Here is a 20,361-nt window from a genome sequence, read left to right on the forward strand (position 1 = left end):
TTATTAGGTTTGTAGTTTGTATATGACATGGTTACGATATAATGGTTGTGATACTTTTAGAAAAAAAAAATAGTTTGCAATTAAGCGAAAGTGTGAGAGAGTGAATGCAAGTTCTTTACATAGGTAAATTAGACAACACCACCATGTGTAACACCATTCAATTAATAAAAATGAATTTTTAATGAAAAATCATTTTATTTTTATTTTATTTTATTTTTATTTTGTCACTAACCCATGCCTCATCACTCAGCCAACAAACCGAAACAGAATGACATTGAAATCCCATTTATTACAATTACAGCCGTCAACGTTGGACATTTCCTTGCACGACTCGGCGCCCAGTCCGAATCCATACCGCGAACTTGTCGAAAAATACGAAGCATTGCTGGAAGTTCAACGACAACCGATTCGGGCACGTCAACCAACTCTTCAAGATGAACTAACATCCGGTGATTTCAGTTCGATCAACACAAAAGATACGGACGATGAACGCTGTCGCCAAATGAAAGCACAAAATGATCCGAGACCGAGAAAGATGTGTTTGCGTACACCGACCGATTTCTCGGAAGCGGAAACGTTGAGCTCGGGCTTTTCCGATGAGACGAGCAATAAACACACCCAGACGGAAGAGAATTTCCTTTGCACAATAGCTGATGGTGATGATAAATTCAGCATTTATGATGATGCAACCATGCCCATCGATTCGCGATTCCGCAATCGACCGGAGTATCGTGAATTGTTTAAGGAAATCTTTGCCATTCTCAAACGGGCCGCAGAAAATAAGGATGAGGGTGAAAAGTTGCCATTATTGGACGATAATAATCCCTGTTTTAAGGCTCCTCCGGTAACACCAGCTGCTGAGGAATTGCCACCAATTCCCGACGATACTGAGAGCATTATTTCATCCGTCGTTTCTGAGCAATCTGTTGCAATGTCTGAATGCATAACGAAACGAGAACGTCAATCCATAATTAGTACAGTCAAAAAGCATGTCCAGAAAAGTGGCCAAGAGAACAATCCACCAGTCGGAAAAGTTCTTCCAGACGGCAGAATCTTGACACCGTTGAAACGCGAGCCATTAGACTATTTAGCTGTTAGTGTAAATGTACGAAAGAAGAATCGTCGCCGATCTCGTGGCACCCCATTGGACAGATCCGAATCGCCAATAGTTCCCAGCCCTCCGCGAGTCTATTTCGCAAGCGGCAAAAAGCGACGTGATTATCGATCGATGCCATCCAGTTCGTTGGCCAACTCAAGCGTAAACATCGGCGAATGGAACGGCAGCTCGATGACCATCTACAACAAGTCCATGCAATCACCATCGACATCGTCAACAATGAATACAACCTATCAGAGTACCCCAGTCGGTAAGACACCCGATTTCCGACGAAGAACTAGCACTGCATCGCAAGATCTACATAAACTTCGCAAATTGGAATTGTCTTATGCTGAAGTGTTGAGACGGGCTGATACCAAGAATATGCACAGAAAGTAGCTGAATTGATAGAATTTAAGAGAGCGAGAGAGAGAGAGAGAGAGGGATGATAAAGTGTTTGGGTTTTGTTTGATTTCGATAATTTATATCATTTTGCGTAAGTTTATTTCGACCTACATTAAAAGAAGACACATAAAGTGCGACGATTATAAAATTTCCCTTCACATGTGCCACACTTACACAGTATCGTAGTTTACAGAAATAATATCAATGTTTAATGTTTGCCACCCTACACACAGTAACGTAACAAAGTCTCAAATAAATCCAGAAACAGTATTACTTTATCTCTTTACATTTAAATGACCATAAACGTAAAAAAAGCAACAAATTAAAAATATGAAATGAAAAAAACGAACAAATTTTATGTGAATCTCTTAGTCAATTTTTGGTTTTGTTTTGAGTAGTAAAATATTTTTTAAAGTAAAATTCATGAAAAATGAACCACCTATTTTTTCTAAAGTATAATAACGTTTAAAATCTCTATACCGCTGACGAAATATTTTTTTTTTTTAATAACATTAGTTGCAAACTTAGTTTCATCCAATATCTGATTCTGTAATTAATTTTCTGTTTTTCTGTAGTTTCGTCTTCGATTTTTTTGTTAGACTCTAGCTATAATTATGAATTGTAAAAGAAAATTAATTTTAAATAAATGAAATGAAGAAAATACTCTTAGTGGTGTCATTACTTTACTCCATAACTCAGTAGGGTGCGTCAAATTTCTCTGGAAACTGCCTCCTTCTATCCGATGAGAAAACATGACCGCTTAAACTTCATCAGCTGAAAAACCTATCACATCACTACAGTTCACACATTTGTCCGAAATTTTTTGATTGGCTAGTACCCGCATATGGTCGTGTGATATATAATAGAAAATTATTGTAGCTCCTAAGAATACAAACTGAAGGTATGCGGATCATTTTTGCTGTAGATTTCCTTTTTATGAAAAAATAAATGAAGTCAATTCTGGACTTTGAAATTAACGCTCCGAGTATTTTAAACGCGTTGTCAAAAAGCTTTTCTTAAAAATTAAAATACGGCACACCCTTAATGGTCGTCGATTTTTGAATAATTTCGTTATCTGCGTTTATTAATTTCAAGCATTTGATTTGTTCGATTTGTAGCTTTTTTATGTGAGTTCTAGCAGATTGGTGCCGAATCGGAGCGCCATACGTCAATATTGGCAATACAACAGCTTAGTAACTTAATATTGGTCTGATTATAGATTTGAAATTGATGCTCTTGTTGGTTTACGGCATTACATGTCCAAAAAAAAGGTAATTTTATTTCCTTTGATATTAACTCAGAAAATGAGTGGAAGAATGATAATCGTAGCGTTTGTGTTCCATTATAAATACAGATAGATTCCAAAAGGCAGAAAAAAAATTATCAATTGTATAATGTGTGTTGTATTCAATGTAACCACCGGTCCACAAAATATTTTATGGGTCCATAGACGACGAAAAACCACTCCTTAGATTATTGAAAAACTTTCATGTGGTGAAAAATCAAAAATCGAAATTCGCGCTCTAAGACCGCTGTAAAATTATGAGTGAACGAGTGGATGAACTAATGAACTAATAAATTGCAACACGCTTCCGACGCGCTTTAAAGATTATCACAATGGGGTTTATTCAAAGTTATGTTCAATTTTGAATTTTCAACGCGCTTGCGCTGCAGTGTCAATTTGTTTAAATTTGACCTTGGCATGTGACCAAACTTCATGATGATCGATTTTCAAAGCAAATTGAAAACTTCGGCAATTCGAAAATATAGTTGAAAATTGCAATGGCTCAGTAGGGTGTTGCGTTTTGCAACATTTTTTTAATTTTTTAGGCCCTGCGGGTAGGCTAGATGCAGAATGGTCCCCTGATCACGAAAATAACAAAAAAAAATTAAGTTCGAAGCTTTAATGCGCACCTTTGAAAACCGAATTTTTGGTCACAGAGCCATGGTGAGAGCAGTTTTGCCGACTATGTTGACACAAATTTGTTAAGTGTAAAGTATAGTTTCCACTTAAAAAGAGCACTCCGTTTAGCCTCCGTTTACATGACAGTTGTAAAATAGAACAAAGGAACTGTCACGTAAACGGAGTACAAAATTGAAATAAATTCAATTTCCACTCCGTTTGCGTGACAGTTCTTTTGTTCTATTTTACAACTGTCATGTAAACGGAGGCTAAACGGAGGCTAAACGGAGTGCTCTTTTTAAGTGGAAACTATACTTAAGTATATGATAACTACTCGCTTCAATTTGGAATACTTTAAAATTTAAAAAAAATTGACTGGAAAGCAAAATAGTCATGTCGTAATTTTCGTGTAATTTTGTGTAATTTTCGTGATCAGGGGACCATTCTGTATCGAGCCTACCAGCAGGCCTTAAAAAATTAAAAAAAAGGTTGCAAAACGCTACACCCTATTTCACACGTAACCTCACTTAAGTTTCGTTAAATGTTTCGTTCATTCATTCATTTGTATGAGATTTTTTTTAACGTGGATGGCATTTCTTATCGTGGATGGCATTTCTTATCGTGGATGGCATTTCTTATCGTGGATGGCATTTCTTATCGTGGATGGCATTTCAAACGGCCTTGAAGATGATCTATATCTCTGTGTGTGTATTAACTTGTTCCTTCCTGAACACAGATTTGACAAGATACGGTACTTTTAGACGTAACCTCACTTAAGTTTCGTTAAATGTTTCGTTCATTCATTCATTTTAACATGGATGGCATTATCTAACGTAGATGGCATTTCAAGCGGCCTTGTCGAAGTATAACGTAAAATTTGCTACAAAAAAATTCATGGGGGTTGAACACATTGCACAATAGTAGTGTAGCATCGTTTAGTCTCCACCAGTAATTTAAATTTTGATGTTTCGACGAGTTACCTGCATGACCAAGAGGTGGAACCAACATCGCACCGAAATTAACGAAACGAACGAAACGAAAAACGAAATTAAATAAAAAAAAACAATTTGACAGACGATGCTGTCATCATCGACAAGAATTCTTTATAAGTGAAAACTCAATGCGAACATTCAAACACAAATAAAAACAAGGTAATGTCGAGTTTAATTTAACAACAATTTGAAAAATATTGAGCTTCAAGACACTTACCATAAGCATGTGTCAAAATGTTCTTATTCAATCCCGTTTGTTGCATTGCGTACAAAGAAGTACATTTTTGTTGAAACTTGTTTGCAAATTGCACGGAAAAAATCGCTTTATTTACGTCATTCTCTGCATTATGATTTTATGGTATTATTTTCGTCGGAATTTCTTTCTGCTAATGAGAAAAATCATCTGTTTCCGATGGTTTGACCGAATGTTTTTTTGATCAACATTTTTCCGTATTTTCGTTTTTTGCATTGCATTTCATATTTTAAATGCAGAATACACAACTAACACCCATGTCAATACATCGGTATGCATGGATTAGTCATCATCATGGTTTTTCATAAGAACGTAAAATCTCATCAATCAGCTATACAATTAAAAACATTTTTTTCGGTCGCAAAACGATTAAAATTCTGAATCTATTTTTGTTTTCGACACTTTACAGACATGGCAGCTGGAAGTACATTGCAAAAAGCCATTGATCTAGTAACTCGAGCCACCGAGGAGGACAAAAACAAAAATTATGCAGAAGCCTTGAGATTGTACGAACATGGCGTTGAATATTTTCTTCATGCCATCAAATGTGTGTGATAGATTTTATTGTTGTGCGCCTCTATCGAACGGCAGTAATGTGAATCGACCAAACTGTTTTTCTTTTAGATGAGGCTCAGGGTGAAAAGGCCAAGGAATCAATACGGGCTAAGTGTCTCCAGTACCTAGATAGAGCTGAAAAGCTAAAGGAGTATTTGAAGAAAGGAAGCAAGAAAAAGCCAGTCAAAGAGGGAGGAAGCTCGTCAAAGTGAGTTCATTTTTATTGTGATAAATTCGACATTAAATTCAGACAGAAACAATTACGGTTGTGAGAGTAAAAGTGATATTCAATTGCCCTATGATCGTGAAATCGATATACACAATCTAAGGGCATTAACCGGTTGTATCGTAAGATTATTTCGTTCGACGGATTCTTATCGATGTTTCATGTTGCTTTCATTCTAAATAGAATTTTCGGTGTATTAATGTATTGCCTGTGAAATCTACAGTTTGTATGGAATCTCATTTACTCTGAGGAAGTGACTGACTTAAAATCTGTGCACCATTCTGATTATGTGTGGACTTTTCTGTCCTAGCTGCTTCATATACGCTTGCACCGAATGAAATTGCAGATAAATTTTATAGGGCGGGGGGAAGGTTTACAGTTACTTTAGCCATTTCCATTGATTTGACTTCATCTTTCGCTGCCTTGTGAGAATTCGTTCTGAAGTACGAAGATAAACAAATTACGACTGGGAAATTCGTCCAATCGAACGGGAAAATTCAGAGTTAAGAAATGAATAAAAAAAATCAGGACGTGGTTTGCAATGGTCAGCAATGGTTTGAAACCTAAAAATGTGGGGTAAGTGCACTTAGATCCACCTAAAGTTAATCGTCGAATTAAAGTCGAAATGAAGACAGCTGATCGTTAATTATTTTGGAACATCAAGCGAATCGCGGTACAAATCATGAGAGTGATTAACCAGGTCAAACATCGTAACTTAGCAACAAATCGTTATAAATCAATGAAATAAAGTCATAAATCAAAGTGACCCCTCGGCTCAAAGTTTCGCCCAGTGTTTAATACTTTCGTTGGTATCGATAACTGATGATTGGTTGTTTCTGTACGGTTAAACTAAAACTATGAATCAATATCTTATCGATCGCGCTGTTTGCATCTTAGCTTAAGAAAAAGATACTAAAAAGGACTACTGATTCAACGGTTGATAATTCGATAATATTTTCTGCGCGCTAAGAGGCAGCAATTACAAGAAATTTACAATCAACTGAAACTTACAATCGGTACATTAAGGAAATTTTATTTCGACGTCTGGTGAAGTAGTTTCATTCACCAGAAAATGTTAGTTTCGTTACCAACACCCGTCATAATGTTATTACCATAAAATTTTGAATAACGTCAGACCGCCCCATATGCAAAAACAGATTATGGTTTGTACCCTGTTGAACTAATTTCAAGCTAAAACAGACTGGTATCAGATTTCTAATTGAAAACTCTCTTATCTTCGACCAATCTTACCAATTTTTATACATCATAGAGGTAGCAAGTGCCAAGTGGTGTCCTAATTGAAATGATGATTCCGATGTTGGTTTATCTTTCACTTTACTAAACGCTCAGGGTCGCACCACACGTACGAATAGACAAGTCGAAGAAGGAGAAAAAACACCGTAACACTGAATATAGACCAGATAGCTACCGTGCTCTTGTTATTTGAAATATTGAGACAAAGCGCCAAGTATATGTTCTTTACACTGCAGACATGTGAAGCGCAACCAATCCCATAGATCAGTAGTTGATTTACACGCTATAAACTTCGACCCAAAAGACACTAGTCGAAAGTGGTAAAACTGGTCAATGATTCAGAAAAACGCTTTAATTCGAAGAAAATTGAGAGATCGTTGATACCTGAGTCCTTACTTCAGGACAGAACAACTAAATTTGGAGTGATTTCTCTTCTCAGAAAAACGTCTGACATTCGTCACACACCTATTTGGTTTAACCACACCTATGCTGATTTACAGTTTAATGTTCGTGTCCATAAATTTAACGACAAACTTTTCCATTTCCAGAGACGACAAAAAGAGCGGTGATAGTGATTCCGATTCCGATGATCCCGAGAAGAAGAAGCTCCAAAGTAAATTGGAAGGAGCCATTGGTAAGCAATTTGTGAGTCCGATGTACAACAACAATGGTTCAAATATTATTTTCTAGTTATTGAGAAACCTCATGTGAAATGGTCCGATGTGGCAGGATTGGATCTTGCAAAAGAAGCCTTAAAAGAAGCGGTGATTCTACCGATTAAATTTCCACACTTGTTTACAGGAAAACGAATTCCATGGAAGGGAATCCTGTTATTCGGCGTAAATAATTTCAACACTCGGAAACCATTTCGCAAATAATTAATTAAATCAAATTGTTCACAGCCACCCGGTACCGGAAAGTCGTACCTGGCAAAGGCAGTCGCCACTGAGGCCAATAATTCAACGTTTTTCTCTGTATCCAGTTCAGATTTAGTATCGAAATGGTTGGGTGAATCAGAGAAATTGGTCAAGAATCTGTTTGAGCTAGCACGACAACATAAACCGTCCATCATTTTCATTGATGAAATAGACTCTTTGTGTTCATCCCGCTCGGACAACGAAAGTGAAAGTGCTCGACGTATTAAAACGGAATTTTTAGTGCAAATGCAGGGCGTCGGAAATGACATGGATGGCATTTTAGTGCTTGGCGCTACAAATATACCCTGGGTACTGGATTCGGCCATTCGTCGACGCTTTGAGAAGCGTATCTTCATACCGTTGCCGGAGGAGCATGCACGCTTGGTGATGTTTAAGATCCACTTGGGCAGTACATCGCATGTTCTCACCGAACAAGATTTGAAAACATTAGCAGGGAAAACGGAAGGATATTCAGGAGCTGATATCTCAATTATTGTTAGAGATGCATTGATGCAACCGGTACGAAAGGTTCAAACTGCTACTCATTTTAAGGTAAATTTTTCTGTTACACTGATGGTAAGAGCCTTCCGTTTAACAACTGCAAAATTTGGTTTGGTGTCTTCAGCATGTTCGTGGTCCGTCACCACTCGACAAATCGGTGATTATGGATGACTTAGTTACACCATGTTCACCAGGAGATGCAGGCGCATTTGAAATGACTTGGATGGATGTTCCGGGAGATAAGTTATTTGAGCCGCCAGTAACAATGGTAAGAACAAAGCGCAAAAGGAAGTGAAATCAACTGGATTATTGGAACGGATTTTTTTTCTATTCATTTCAGAGTGACATGCTGAAATCTTTGGCCAGCACTAAGCCAACCGTTAACGATGATGATCTAAAAAAGTTGGAAAAGTTTACCGAAGATTTCGGTCAGGAAGGATAGGAGAAAAAAACATTTATTTGAGATGTCTACAAAATGAAATTCGTTTCCAACAAACAAAAAATAAATTCGATAAATTGAACTACATCGATGGCTTTCTTTTTTTTATTTGCGTGCCGTTTCCAACTGTTTTGTTTTTGTATATAATATCGCTACTTTGTAAAATTCCGTTTCAAATTTATATTTTTTTTTAATTGTAATAAAGTCAATGGAATTAACTTTGATTTATTGAACGACTCTGGTTTGGAAATCACGTGCCACACGACACTGTCTACCGTGCCAAGTTTTCTCATTCACAGGAAATTTCAAAGTTAAAAAGTTGAAAATTGACGAAAATAGTTGGATTTTCGAAGACACTGTAGAGCCTGTATCCAGGGTGAGGTCAGGAGCGTGTCGAACTGTTTTTCGGTATAGTTTAGTACTCTGATGAAGTTAGGGTGTCAAGTTGAGATATTAGTTTTGGCGGCGGCTCAAAGCCAAAAATCCGTGTTTTTTTTACACTTTTCGTTGAATACCAAGAGAACCAGAAAAGTTTAAAAATTGTTTATTTGGGAAAATGTAGCTTTATAAATTCTCAACAACATTACCGAATTCAAAAAGTTTGTGAAAAATACTGGATGGACCGAAAGAAATTACCAAAGTCGAAACTTTTGCCTTTTTGAAGAAAATCTTTTACTCTGAGCCGTCTTCTTCACTTTTGAAAATATTTATCATATTTGTTTGTGGAGAACCTTCAATCTTAATTATAAATACAGCTCCAACAACCACACCCAAAACACTTCGACATAAAATATATTAAGTTCGGAGATAGCTTCAGTTTCAGTTTCATATGAGCCATTCGTCATTTACGTAACAAGGGATAAAAAGTTGAAAAGTCGAGTTTTCGTATGAATTTTGTTGGTCAGTCGAGGTTAATAAAAACACGAAAATGTGACTTTTAATTTTTATCCCAAGTTATGTTATAGTTAGGCTTTTTTTAGCGAATGCGAGGTTTTCAGCACGAGCCGGAGTCCATAAGTTAGAAACAAAGTTTTACTTAAATGATGTTGGAAATACGCGACGAAGTTGCGATACAGTGAACGACATCTGAAATGTCTCACTGTCAAATTTTTCTGAGAGTTTTATTGTGTCATTGCAAATTCTCTATGACATTCTCTGAAAAAAATGACAGTGAGACATTTGAGATGTCGTTTACTGTATTTTAGCACTATTTAGGAAATATATTTTATGAGCGTACGTCCAGAAAGATAAATAGTTCATTACGTCGTAATACCAAATATTTTTTGTTGATTTTTTGCTTTGTTGCATAAAATGTCTTACGTTTCTGAAGGAAAGTTCGTTTATCTTGGAGGAGCTTCCTCCTCAGCGATAAACGGATTTCCTCGCAGATACATAATATATATTACGCTTTTCCTGAAGGCTTCGAAACAAGTGCATGAATTACGAAAATTCCAAACCTCGTTGCTTAAAAACCACGGCAGAGTAAAATAAACCAGGCAGGAGCGGTTCATTTTCGAAACGTCAAATAAGGGACCTAATACATGGGATGAAAATGAACTCAAATGAACACTGACATAAATTGAAAAATTTTATTCGCAAAATATCAAGGGCTACTAGATTATTCAGGTCCCTAGTCAAACAAGCGCTCCTGCCTGGTTAACTTTACTCTGTCGTGTTAAAAACACACTTGTGAGTTCGGCTCGTATCACCAATTGATCCCTCATGTAATGAATGCTTTCCTCCGCATCCAAGTATATAGGCGCATTAAATTTGTATGACTGAAATGTGATGTGTTTTGTCAACGCGCTTCAAGCAAAAGTGGTATACTCTAATAGGGTACTGAAACTTGACAGTGCTCCATACACAATTTTACACTGTAAAAAGAGTGAGGATAAAATTTAATACAAAATTTACTCTATTTGGCAGCTGTCATAAATAGCACTTTTTCGCTTGAAGTGCTGAAGTGTCATAACTACCCATCTAGAGCCTAATAAAGTACTTTGCACTCGATGTCATAAATAACTATTTATGTTCTCGAAAAGGCAAATAGTTTGTCGACTTCGTCTCGCACGCACACACCATTACTCGAACATAAAACACCCTTTACAGTTCTTGTAGCATAAATAACTATTATAGGAGTTTTGTAGGAAGATTCTGAGTTTCACCTATAATTATGAGTTGACGTAAAACTTATGATTTATGAGTTCTTTTTCTCTTGTACAAAACTTTTAACTTCTAACTTCTCATATTTCATCGTAGATGCTTCCGAACCCCATAAGACCATGTTTGCCCTGAAACAACATAACATTATCTTTCTAAAGACACCCCACACGACCTTGTACGGCTCGTGCACTTAGAGAAATTTCTGTAAGAAAAGTGTAAGTTTTCAGTGATTTTTCGGTTGAAAACTACTACTGCACATATATCTGTGTGGATGAATTTTAAACCCAATAAGACCTAATTTACCCAGAAGTACATGCAATTCCCTTTCTAATGTCACCCCACATGACCCTGTGACTGGAGAAATTTCTGTAAGAAAAGTGCATGTTTTCGGTTTTTGATCACATCCGACTTCGAAGATTTAAAAAAAAAAATCGAAAACCTTTCTGGGCACATAAAAAAAATTCAACTAGAAAATGCGTCCGATTTCAGTCGGCTGTTTTTCAAAAGAATTCCTCAAGTCGTCTTCGATTATAATGCATTTAATGTACCATATGCTTCCACAAATGTTACAAACAATAAACTAACAGCAATAGTGCCAAAACTATTCACCATCACAGCAGTGAAATGGCATCATAATAAGCTTCTGATAATGTCGTCGTCCTCAAAGGTGTCAAAGCTCTGCTTACGACATAGTCGACGACTAACATAGTCGTAGATCGGGTAAAAATGTACACTAGACCTACGAAGTAGATTCCAATGATTATGTTTGAAGAGGTGGAAAATTGTTTTTGTTGCATCTAACATAATGAGGTGTCTTCTTCCCTCAGTATTTTGGTTTGCTATTTTATATTGACTAATGACAAAAATCTTTCGTGGCTTAGCTCCACATGCAAATTTTGTCATGCCCTGAGAAAAATGAACAAAAATTAGATTTTAGCGAATTCCGGTGGTAGCACGACTGTGAGCCGTGGATATTACAGTACTAGTGAAAACAATGCTACCAATATAACCCAATCAATGCTTGGAACCACCAAGATAAGCAACGCACTTCAAGCAAAAGTGCTTCGATTGACAGTTGCCAAATACTATTTTGTATGAAAAAAGTTTTCAGATTTTTTTACAGTGCAAAAATTGGTTTGATACACTGTCTAGTTTCAGTACTCTATTTAGAGTAACACTCATGCTTGAACTGCGTTGCCTCTAGTCTTTCCGGCTCACTATAGACAAAACTTTGTTCCTTTGGCATTCATATGCAGAACATTTCTGACGGACCTATATTTATCACCCAAATTTTATCGAAACGAGAGCGTCTTCAATCTTCGAGACTACACACTCTTCAAGTGTGTATTTGTCGAATCAACCGAGGCTGATCAATGAACATAAATGGATTACCACTAAATGTTGTGTCAGGATTGCCTTTAAAATGAAATGATGAAATTCAATTCAATGTTTTAGACATTAATTCCTTTTATTCTTCATCTGTATAAGTATAAATAGTTTGCTTCAAAGATATGCAAATTTCAACTAAAAAACCAATAGTTCGTTACAGGGCGACTTAAAGTTTGTAGTTTGTCTCTATTTTAAAAGAATAAATATCGTCATTACAAAAATCAATCAATCCGTCTCTGGTATGGTCAGGTCGCTAAAAATGTCCACAAGACCATCTCCAGATTGAGCATCGTATTTCGGGTATTCCTAAAATATAAATTAAATTATTAGTGAATGTAATGAAACAACGCACTTCAAGCATGAGTGGTGCTCTAAATAATGTACTGAAACTTGACAGTGTGTCACACAACAGTAAGACACTATGATCACTTATTTTGCTTGAAGCGCGTTGAATGAAACAATTTTGACGCCTACTGCAATGTTGAAGCTGCTCTTGAATGAATTTACTTTAACTTTGTCTGCCATCCGGCAAGCAAACACAATTTTGGGCGTGTCAGGCGTTCGAAAACCAACAGGATGCGTTAAATTAAATCCTTTGCATAGAAGCATATAATTTCCGTCAAGTCTAAAAATGATTAACGAAATGGAAAATCGAATTCAACGAAAGATAAAGAACACATTGTTTACAATAAGTGCCGAATTTCAGGATTAATAGCGGTGCCAGAACAGAGTAGATCTTCACTCGTTGAAGAATAAACCACAAACGCAATACTTGAATCCTTTAGGTTGAAATCAAGCCAAACTTCTTGTAACTGTAAATAAGTAGAAACGGTTCAATGCTTTGGCATTTTTCTTTTCATGTTTTTCTATGTGTAGTTTCTGCATACCTGATATAGGGCATCCAACTGAAAATTTACTGCTGATGCTATCGAAGGTTTAATAGTGAAGATTTTATCCCCGTCGACATTAAGGTAATTCAGGAAGTTGTGTGTGGCCTGTGAAAATAAATAGCAAAATGTCTATAACAGCCATCAATAAAGTACAGGTCTTAGTTCCCCCATAATCTATCTGGTTTGGACAGATATATTTTGAGTTACAATTTTTTTTTGATGGTTTGTTCTCAACAATTTATTAACCCAGTCACATTCTGTGGCCTCTCAATTCTACCCATTTTTGGGTCGGTCAAGGACATCACCAGTGCCGGACTGGCCCTATGGGCGTTCGGGCGATTCCCGAAGGGCCTTTTGATTTTTGTATGGATAAATGACGACGAAGGGCTTTTTGAAAAATTTCTCCATACAACGCCCGAAGGGCTTTTTTGAGCCAGTCCGGCACTGGACATCACTTCAATTTTTCCATATAATTGTGGTGACCCCAAATGCGAATGTTGTCATTCAAGAGAGCTTGTGTCTTTGTCGTAAACGGTAACCTTAATATTGAATCTCACTGTAATTGCCTCCGTTCATTTTTGGCAACGTTTAATAAACCGTTGACTCGCTTATACTCGAGAGGTAAACGACTTTCAAAACAGGTGTGTTAATATAATCCTTTGATTTTGTATTGTTTTGCATCACTTGATCAAGAGAAGTAATTTTGCATATTAGATGGCGCCACCACTGGAATTAGTATATTTTCCAGGTAAAATAAAGTTTTGTACCTTTGGCATGTTATATGTATCAATACAATGACAGGTATTCGTTTCCCCGACCTATAGTTACCATCCTTACAGCTTACCTTCGGTGACTTTTTTCTCGCAATATAGGCAATTTCGCGAAGACCGTTGATTGCGATTTGATCATAATCGATGTCTTGCAGGTTCGCGTATTCACAATAAAGAGACAGAACATCTATAATCGCAATTTGTTCCATACGATTTTCAGCCGAGCGTAAATGTGTGAGAGAAGTGTGCCTACAAGAAAAATGTACTTTTTTGTTGTAATTCGATTAAAAATTGTTTCGTAAATATTTATACATTTCGGGAAGGCTGCGCTCGCAATATTTTGAACGCGATGTTGGATCCGCATGACACAAAATTTGTTTCCAATGACAATAGAATTCTTGGATGTAATTCCGCTCATTGGCGTACACGTATTCTGCTAATTTTACGTACAGTTTGGTGATTAAACCACATGCCTGGGACAACAATTCGTTTACACTGCTCTTGTTGTCGCATTTATCATACATATCCTGCAAGAAATTATTAATTCAATTAAAAGGCGAATCTTTTGCCATTTTGCAAGTGGAAAACGTAAGATAGATTGGCACTACGGTGCGACACATGTGGAAACAATTTCACAAAAATGTAATGAAGTCTCTCTCTATAAGCCTCTGGACATGTGCCATTAATGGGACGACTATTCTTTCATTGATAAACTTTATGAATAAAACAGCAATATGTGTCCGACATTTAGTCGAAGGCTGCCAAAATACAGTAAATTTGTGTAGTCCTCTATGGCTGAAATGACCAGATTTGAATGTACTTCCGGTATCTTGCAAGAACTATATTTCTAAGGTCAAATGAGGAAACAAATTTTGTTTTCTTCACTTTTTCCTGCTTCTCATGTTTTAATTTTAGAAAATGCAACTCAAAATTATGATACAAATAATACTTCTCACTGTATGACGTTTTTGATGTTGTCATAAGCCACCTACAGCAACTCTCTATTCAATTAAAATGTCCAAGCTGTATGCAATCACATAATTAATTTTAATTACTGTGTATTCAGTTACCAGTTGTAAATGCAGCACTTACTGCACCACATCAGTTCGCTGCGACGTTAACCCCGTACGTATCCATGCACCTTGTGCCTCTACCTCTAATTTTTATCGTTTGCATATTATGTAAGATACGCCTAGGGCGTGACTTTGACCCTTGTATATACAGTACTAATGCAATAAATGTAAGATGAAAATTTGACCGCCAATTGACGTCAATTGTATTGATCAATATGCTGTGTAATTTATTAAATTACTAATTTAAGCAACTTATGTTATGTAAGCAGCACCTTTTACGTTAAATAAATGTTTCTCTCTCACCAGTGAATGAATTTGATATCCCGTGTCCAGATGAGTAAAAGAATCCGAGGTACTTTTACTCATCGTAATACGAGATACAAAAATATTGCATGTGTACAGTACAGCGTTTTACTTAACGAGCGAGGGAAAGACTTTTCCCTAGTGAGGGAAAAGACACATTCCCTCCCTAGCAAAGTAAAGATATTTTAAATTACCGACGACTTTCCGAAAATTGACGTTTGCCATGCGATAAATCACAAAGTTTGTGATATAATTTTTAAACGTGTCAGATTATCGGAAAATTTGTGATTAAATTGAAAATTTCTGCGAAAATGTTTCATTGCTAACTTCATATTATACGAGGAATTATGCGGAAAAAGATCACATTTCTCGGAGATTTTTAAAATGTAAATAAAAATCTTTTCAATTTTAACTCTTTTCGTCAAATCAAGTGATAGCAGCCTCTTCATTTTGAGTTAATAATCAGCTTATTACAGAAAAGCGAATAAAGATTTATTTCGGCATTCCTTATTTTCAAAATCAATCCATATTTATCCAAAATATGCTCTTCACAGAAAATTTTTATTGTTGCACAGCATTGCTCCTAGCATGAATAATAACACATACAACGAAAACAATTCATCTATCTTTACGAAAGAAACGCAATGTCTATTGTGATTTCATCAGTCTCCGAATATTTTTTATGTTCATGCTAGAAGCTGTGCTGTGATTGTGGTTTTGTCATCGTTAGGACTTTAGACATTGAAAAACGTTTTCCCGTTTGTTCTCGCTCGGAATTCCCAGTGGTACAACCATCATCTTAAACCTTTTAGTCCCCTAGTAGTACTTCGTACGGGGCTGAAAATGTCAGAGAAAAGTTGTCCTCACGTTATAATTACTAACAGTTCAAAAGTTGACGATAGCACAATTTTCTTTTTGTTCAGTTGAGTATTCGAAGTGACTCAGATTGATACACACGATTTAAAAAAAAATGAAAAACCTCTTCGTGGTTGCTCTAATTTTGGCTACTTTAGTCAGTTCAACAACCGCTACATATTACTACCGCTACTGCCCAAGCAAACCAAGACAAACAACCAGCCCATGCGCTTCCAGTTATTATAGTTATTACTGTACGTGTCCTTATGGATATAGAAAAGTATACACCGGAACTTACTCAAATGTTTGGTGCAAGCGAATTTGCAGTTAATAAAATATTCTTCAATTAGGGTGATGCCGCGCCTACCCTACATTTAGAGTTTTCATTAAATTTGATTTGTGAATAAAATGTGTGCGAAGGTAATTAATCTTTTATTCCTTGCTTACGAAATATTTCAATGGCATTCATTATTTATCTAACGTTGAATTCTCCGCAATGACCCTATGTTAAAACAGAGAAAAGAACTTTCGGCTATGACATTATCATATAGTCTGAGGGATTCTTTTGAAAATCCACCTATCAAAATCGGACCCATTTCGTCTGGGATTGATATATACATGGTTTGAAAGGTCTTTGCCAGTAGACCTTAAAACCGGCCTCACACAGTCTCGAGCCACACCTGGTTGCTGGTGGAAGATCTCTGAAGTTGGAAAAATAGTGTTTTATATCCGAATTTTTTGGCCGTTATAAATGATCGTTCCGGGTGAGATTGGGCTCGTTGGAAAGCTGAGCTTAAGTACTTTCGTGTCATGCCTAGTTTGATTAGATTCATTGATATATCTTTGCAAAAATTTGCAAGAAAAATTTTCAAATACTGTGTGAACTTTAGACAGGTCTGGGCTGGTACTGATGACGCTTAATGTGAACCTAACATGCTAGTTGTAACATACATCCGCCAAAAAACCCTAAAGGGTGAAAGTGTGACTCAAGTCCTTGATTCTACTTACAAAATAACTGATATCGCTGAGGGTGACGCATTTTGCGCCTCAACGCAAAAGTGTAATCAACAAAAAATTGAACCAAAAAATTTAAGATAGAAAATTTTAGAAAAAAATTGCGTCACAAGTGGCAGATGATTTAGGACATATTTTTCTCTATTTGAACTATTTTCCTAAAAGTAGTTTCCTCAACAAAAAAACCGATGGAAGTTAGGACGTGCCAGAGGAATCATCTGTCATCCCAAAGTTGAGGAACAAACCTTGGAACACCTCACTCATGTCGAAAATAACCCAAATCCATCAAAGCACTTTTTCCAACATTCATAATTACTAGCTGAAAAAAAAATTACTTCTAACACACACACACAAAACACGCTGTTACATGGCATTGTATGGAAACTTCCGGGAGTCCTCGCTCCCAAAAACGCTTGCATACCCCCATTTTTTAAAATCTTATTTTGATCTAGGGACCGAGATTAACCTATAACCAAAATTTCAGGAAAATCGTAAGAAACGTTTAGGAGTTACGAAATCGTCCTTTTTCATAGGAACTAACTAACTAACTAACTAACTAACGTAGCCAATTTGAGTTATCTGAAAATACGAAATTTTGCTTATTTTCATACAAACATCAATATTTCGAAGTTCAATATCTCGGCCGATTTTGAAGCTGCAGTAACGTGTGATAGCTCGTTGAACTCGTATTGATGCCCAGATTGCAAATATCTAAGTTTGGGGGTCGTTGGAGTTAAGGGGGAGAATTCAATAAGTTGCTGTAAATATGCTCCGCCGTCCTCAAAAAAATTTTGTTAAAACATTTTTGGTAGTGGACTTGCGTCACGCCCGCTTATACTAACGTGCGGGCATGATCGTCTAAGCTTTCCGTTGATACCCCATTTGCAGTGCTGGTGATTGCCGACATAACAGAATTTTATGTTAGCACAACCGCTACTCATAAAACTCGCCAGCAATCACCAGCACTGCAAATGGGGTATCAATGGAAAGCTTAGACAATGTATGTTACGACTAGCATGTTAGGTTCCCATTAAGCGTCATCAGTACCAGCCCAGACCTGTCTAAAGTTCACACAGATTTTGAAAAAAATTTCTTGCATTTTTTGCAAACATATATCAATTAATCTAATCAAACTAGGCATGACTCGAAAGTACTTGAGCTCAGCTTTCCGACGAGCCCACTCTCACCCAGAACGATTATTTATAACGGCCTAAAATTTCGGATAAAAAACACTATTTTTCCAATTTCGGAGATCTTCCACCAGCAACCAGATGTGGCTCGAGACTGTGTGAGGCCTGTTTTGAGGTCTACTGGCAAAGACCTTTCAAACCATGTATATATCCATCCCAGACGAAATGGGTCCGATTATGATAGGTGGATTTTCAAAAGAATCCCTCTCTTTAATTACGCAACTGTAAAATAGTGTCTTGGATCTCGTTGTCAGGTCGTTTTTCGACCTTAAATACCATCTTACAGTTCTACTCTTGTAGTTGCCTTGGTTCTTAAGCTCTCCTGTTATAAGATATTGATAATGTCGGAATATGCGAGATTTTGTTGTTTCGGCTGCTTGTTTCAGCTGGTTGTTTCGTTGTGTTCGCAAAAAGTCGACAAACATGTCAACAATACAACAGCTTGCCGTTATGTGTTTTATTTTGCATCGTAAACATGTTTCGACTTTTTGAGACTGTACAGAAAAACAGAACAATTGAAACGAAAAAGTGACGCTGATGCAATAGTACATTACTATGCAAGGGAAGTAAAGTGATATCTCGTATCCAGATGAGAAAAAGTATCCGAGGGCGGCAGCCCGAGGTACTTTTACTCATCGTGATACGAGATATCACTTTATTTTCCGTGTGTAGTACGACGTTTTACTATGCGAGTGATGTAAAGGTTATTGCCTATACATGTAATAGCCTTATTATATGCACCAGCATAGTAAAATTAATTAACGAAACGTTTGTTTCTATTGCTTTTGTTAGCTCAATTAGGACCGCAAAAAAGTTCATTTTTCAAGACACACTAAATCATCCAACATCAGCGTAAAATTACTGAATGCAACTTGATAATGAAAGCGTACTGTCAAGGTAAATTCTGGTTAAGGATCGTTCATAAAGTATGTTACTTGTTATACGTGCGAAAGAGATGTAAGATATGGAAAGATGGAAGTGTGGTATAAAAAGATACAAATAGTCGTTACTCGTGACGTACTTTATGCAAGATGCCTAACGGAAGTGTAGTGCAAATTTCGATTTTATTTGAATACGAATGTTTTACCTTGCATTTGATAGGCATGTCCATCATAAAATTTAAAAATCGAAACTGTGAATAATTGAGCATACCTTAAATGACGCAATGTGTTTCTTCACATCAGAATTATCGGTTTGAACGGGTCGTTCTGTAAATCGGTGTAAATCTCTGATGAATTTTTTAAACGGAGCATTGCTATTCGGGCTACACTAAATAATAGATAAAATTAATAAACCATCAAAAACTAAATTTTTAGATTCTGCCCTATTTTGTATAAAAATTTAACTCACGGGTGGTTTTTTGGTATCCATGTTCGTTCGGCGGGTGTTTGAATTTAGCGTGTTAACTAAAGTGTCTTTATATCAACCGTTCACAGCAGTTTAATTGGCTCTGGTTGAATTGGTAAAATGTCTGAAGAATTGTTTTTTCATCTTCGTTGCGTTACATTTGCTGCCAATTTTTAATTTGGCTCTTTGCGCTTCATCTGTTAAAATGTAATTTGGATGGAGTATTCTACATGTTTGCGTTGCGTTGCGGACATGCATAATCATTTGTGTCAACTATTAGGGCCTTATTCAGCTTTTAAAGCAGGTTATTTCCTAGAGGAAAACAGAGTTATATTTTTAATGACATTTTTTTCATTCAAATGGGCGGATTACTTTTCATAACAATGTGTAATCGAAATTAGCTCAAGGGTTGCATAACAATTAAAGTAGTATTTTCATACGTGCGGCGTAAATAACTTTATTTTCTCCACTTAAATGTGGTGAGAAGACGGCGTTTTGTTGACGGAAAAAATAGCTACTACACCCTCTAAATGAAATTCCAATTGGTCCCCTAGGCGAACAAATAACTGTTTATGCAACTCGAGATCATAATGTTCGAAAACTGCAAACTTTAGATCCATCCGTTGCACAGAACGTTGTATGAATCTCAGTGCAAAGTACTTGATTAGGCTCATGGACTGCAACCTAATAAAGTACTTTGCACTCGATGTCAAAAATAACTATTTTTAGCTGTCACTTTGTTTTGGTTTTCAAAAATGGTGGAGTAAATTGATATGATTGTTTCGACGATAAAAACGGTTATTCCCCTCGCGGAGAAACAGTAAAT

General features: G+C 36.5%; 3 protein-coding genes and 1 long non-coding RNA gene across 7 annotated transcripts in view; 2 read left to right on the plus strand and 2 right to left on the minus strand.

The window, feature by feature from the left end:
• The window catches only part of LOC119083084 (cerebellar degeneration-related protein 2-like), a 57,435-nt gene extending 55,674 nt beyond the window's left edge, over positions 1-1,761 (plus strand). For all 3 annotated transcript variants that reach the window (XM_037192715.1, XM_037192719.1, XM_037192707.1), the window contains exon 8: positions 302-1,761. In XM_037192715.1, the coding sequence (XP_037048610.1) occupies positions 302-1,495 (1,194 nt within the window). In that variant the 3' untranslated portion in view covers positions 1,496-1,761. The remainder of the gene's footprint in view (positions 1-301) is intronic.
• A 2,666-nt stretch (positions 1,762-4,427) lies between these two features.
• On the plus strand, positions 4,428-8,772 carry LOC119083180 (vacuolar protein sorting-associated protein 4B). The gene is made up of 8 exons (XM_037192843.1): positions 4,428-4,555; positions 5,059-5,196; positions 5,274-5,412; positions 7,233-7,318; positions 7,375-7,523; positions 7,587-8,153; positions 8,227-8,370; positions 8,443-8,772. The coding sequence occupies exons 2-8, from the start codon at positions 5,061-5,063 to the stop codon at positions 8,542-8,544; spliced, it is 1,323 nt and encodes a 440-aa protein (XP_037048738.1). The 5' UTR covers positions 4,428-4,555; positions 5,059-5,060; the 3' UTR covers positions 8,545-8,772.
• Positions 8,773-11,539: 2,767 nt separating this feature from the next.
• On the minus strand, positions 11,540-11,743 carry LOC119083188. The gene is made up of 2 exons (XR_005088813.1): positions 11,683-11,743; positions 11,540-11,610 (listed from the first exon to the last, which is right to left on the minus strand). It is a non-coding gene; the product is annotated as an uncharacterized LOC119083188 (long non-coding RNA).
• Positions 11,744-12,153: 410 nt separating this feature from the next.
• On the minus strand, positions 12,154-19,711 carry LOC119083196. 2 transcript variants are annotated; one of them, XM_037192869.1, is made up of 8 exons: positions 19,539-19,711; positions 19,341-19,457; positions 14,066-14,280; positions 13,828-14,002; positions 12,981-13,088; positions 12,781-12,905; positions 12,544-12,718; positions 12,154-12,429 (listed from the first exon to the last, which is right to left on the minus strand). In XM_037192869.1, the coding sequence occupies exons 1-8, from the start codon at positions 19,557-19,559 to the stop codon at positions 12,412-12,414; spliced, it is 954 nt and encodes a 317-aa protein (XP_037048764.1). In that variant the 5' UTR covers positions 19,560-19,711; the 3' UTR covers positions 12,154-12,411. The 2 variants fall into 2 exon arrangements, with proteins under 2 accessions (XP_037048764.1, XP_037048755.1); XM_037192860.1 differs by having other exon boundaries at positions 12,154-12,399; positions 12,568-12,718; positions 19,539-19,701.
• Positions 19,712-20,361: the final 650 nt, after the last annotated feature.

The sequence above is a fragment of the Bradysia coprophila genome, chromosome X (assembly GCF_014529535.1).
Source record: "Bradysia coprophila strain Holo2 chromosome X, BU_Bcop_v1, whole genome shotgun sequence".
Taxonomy (NCBI): domain Eukaryota; kingdom Metazoa; phylum Arthropoda; class Insecta; order Diptera; family Sciaridae; genus Bradysia; species Bradysia coprophila.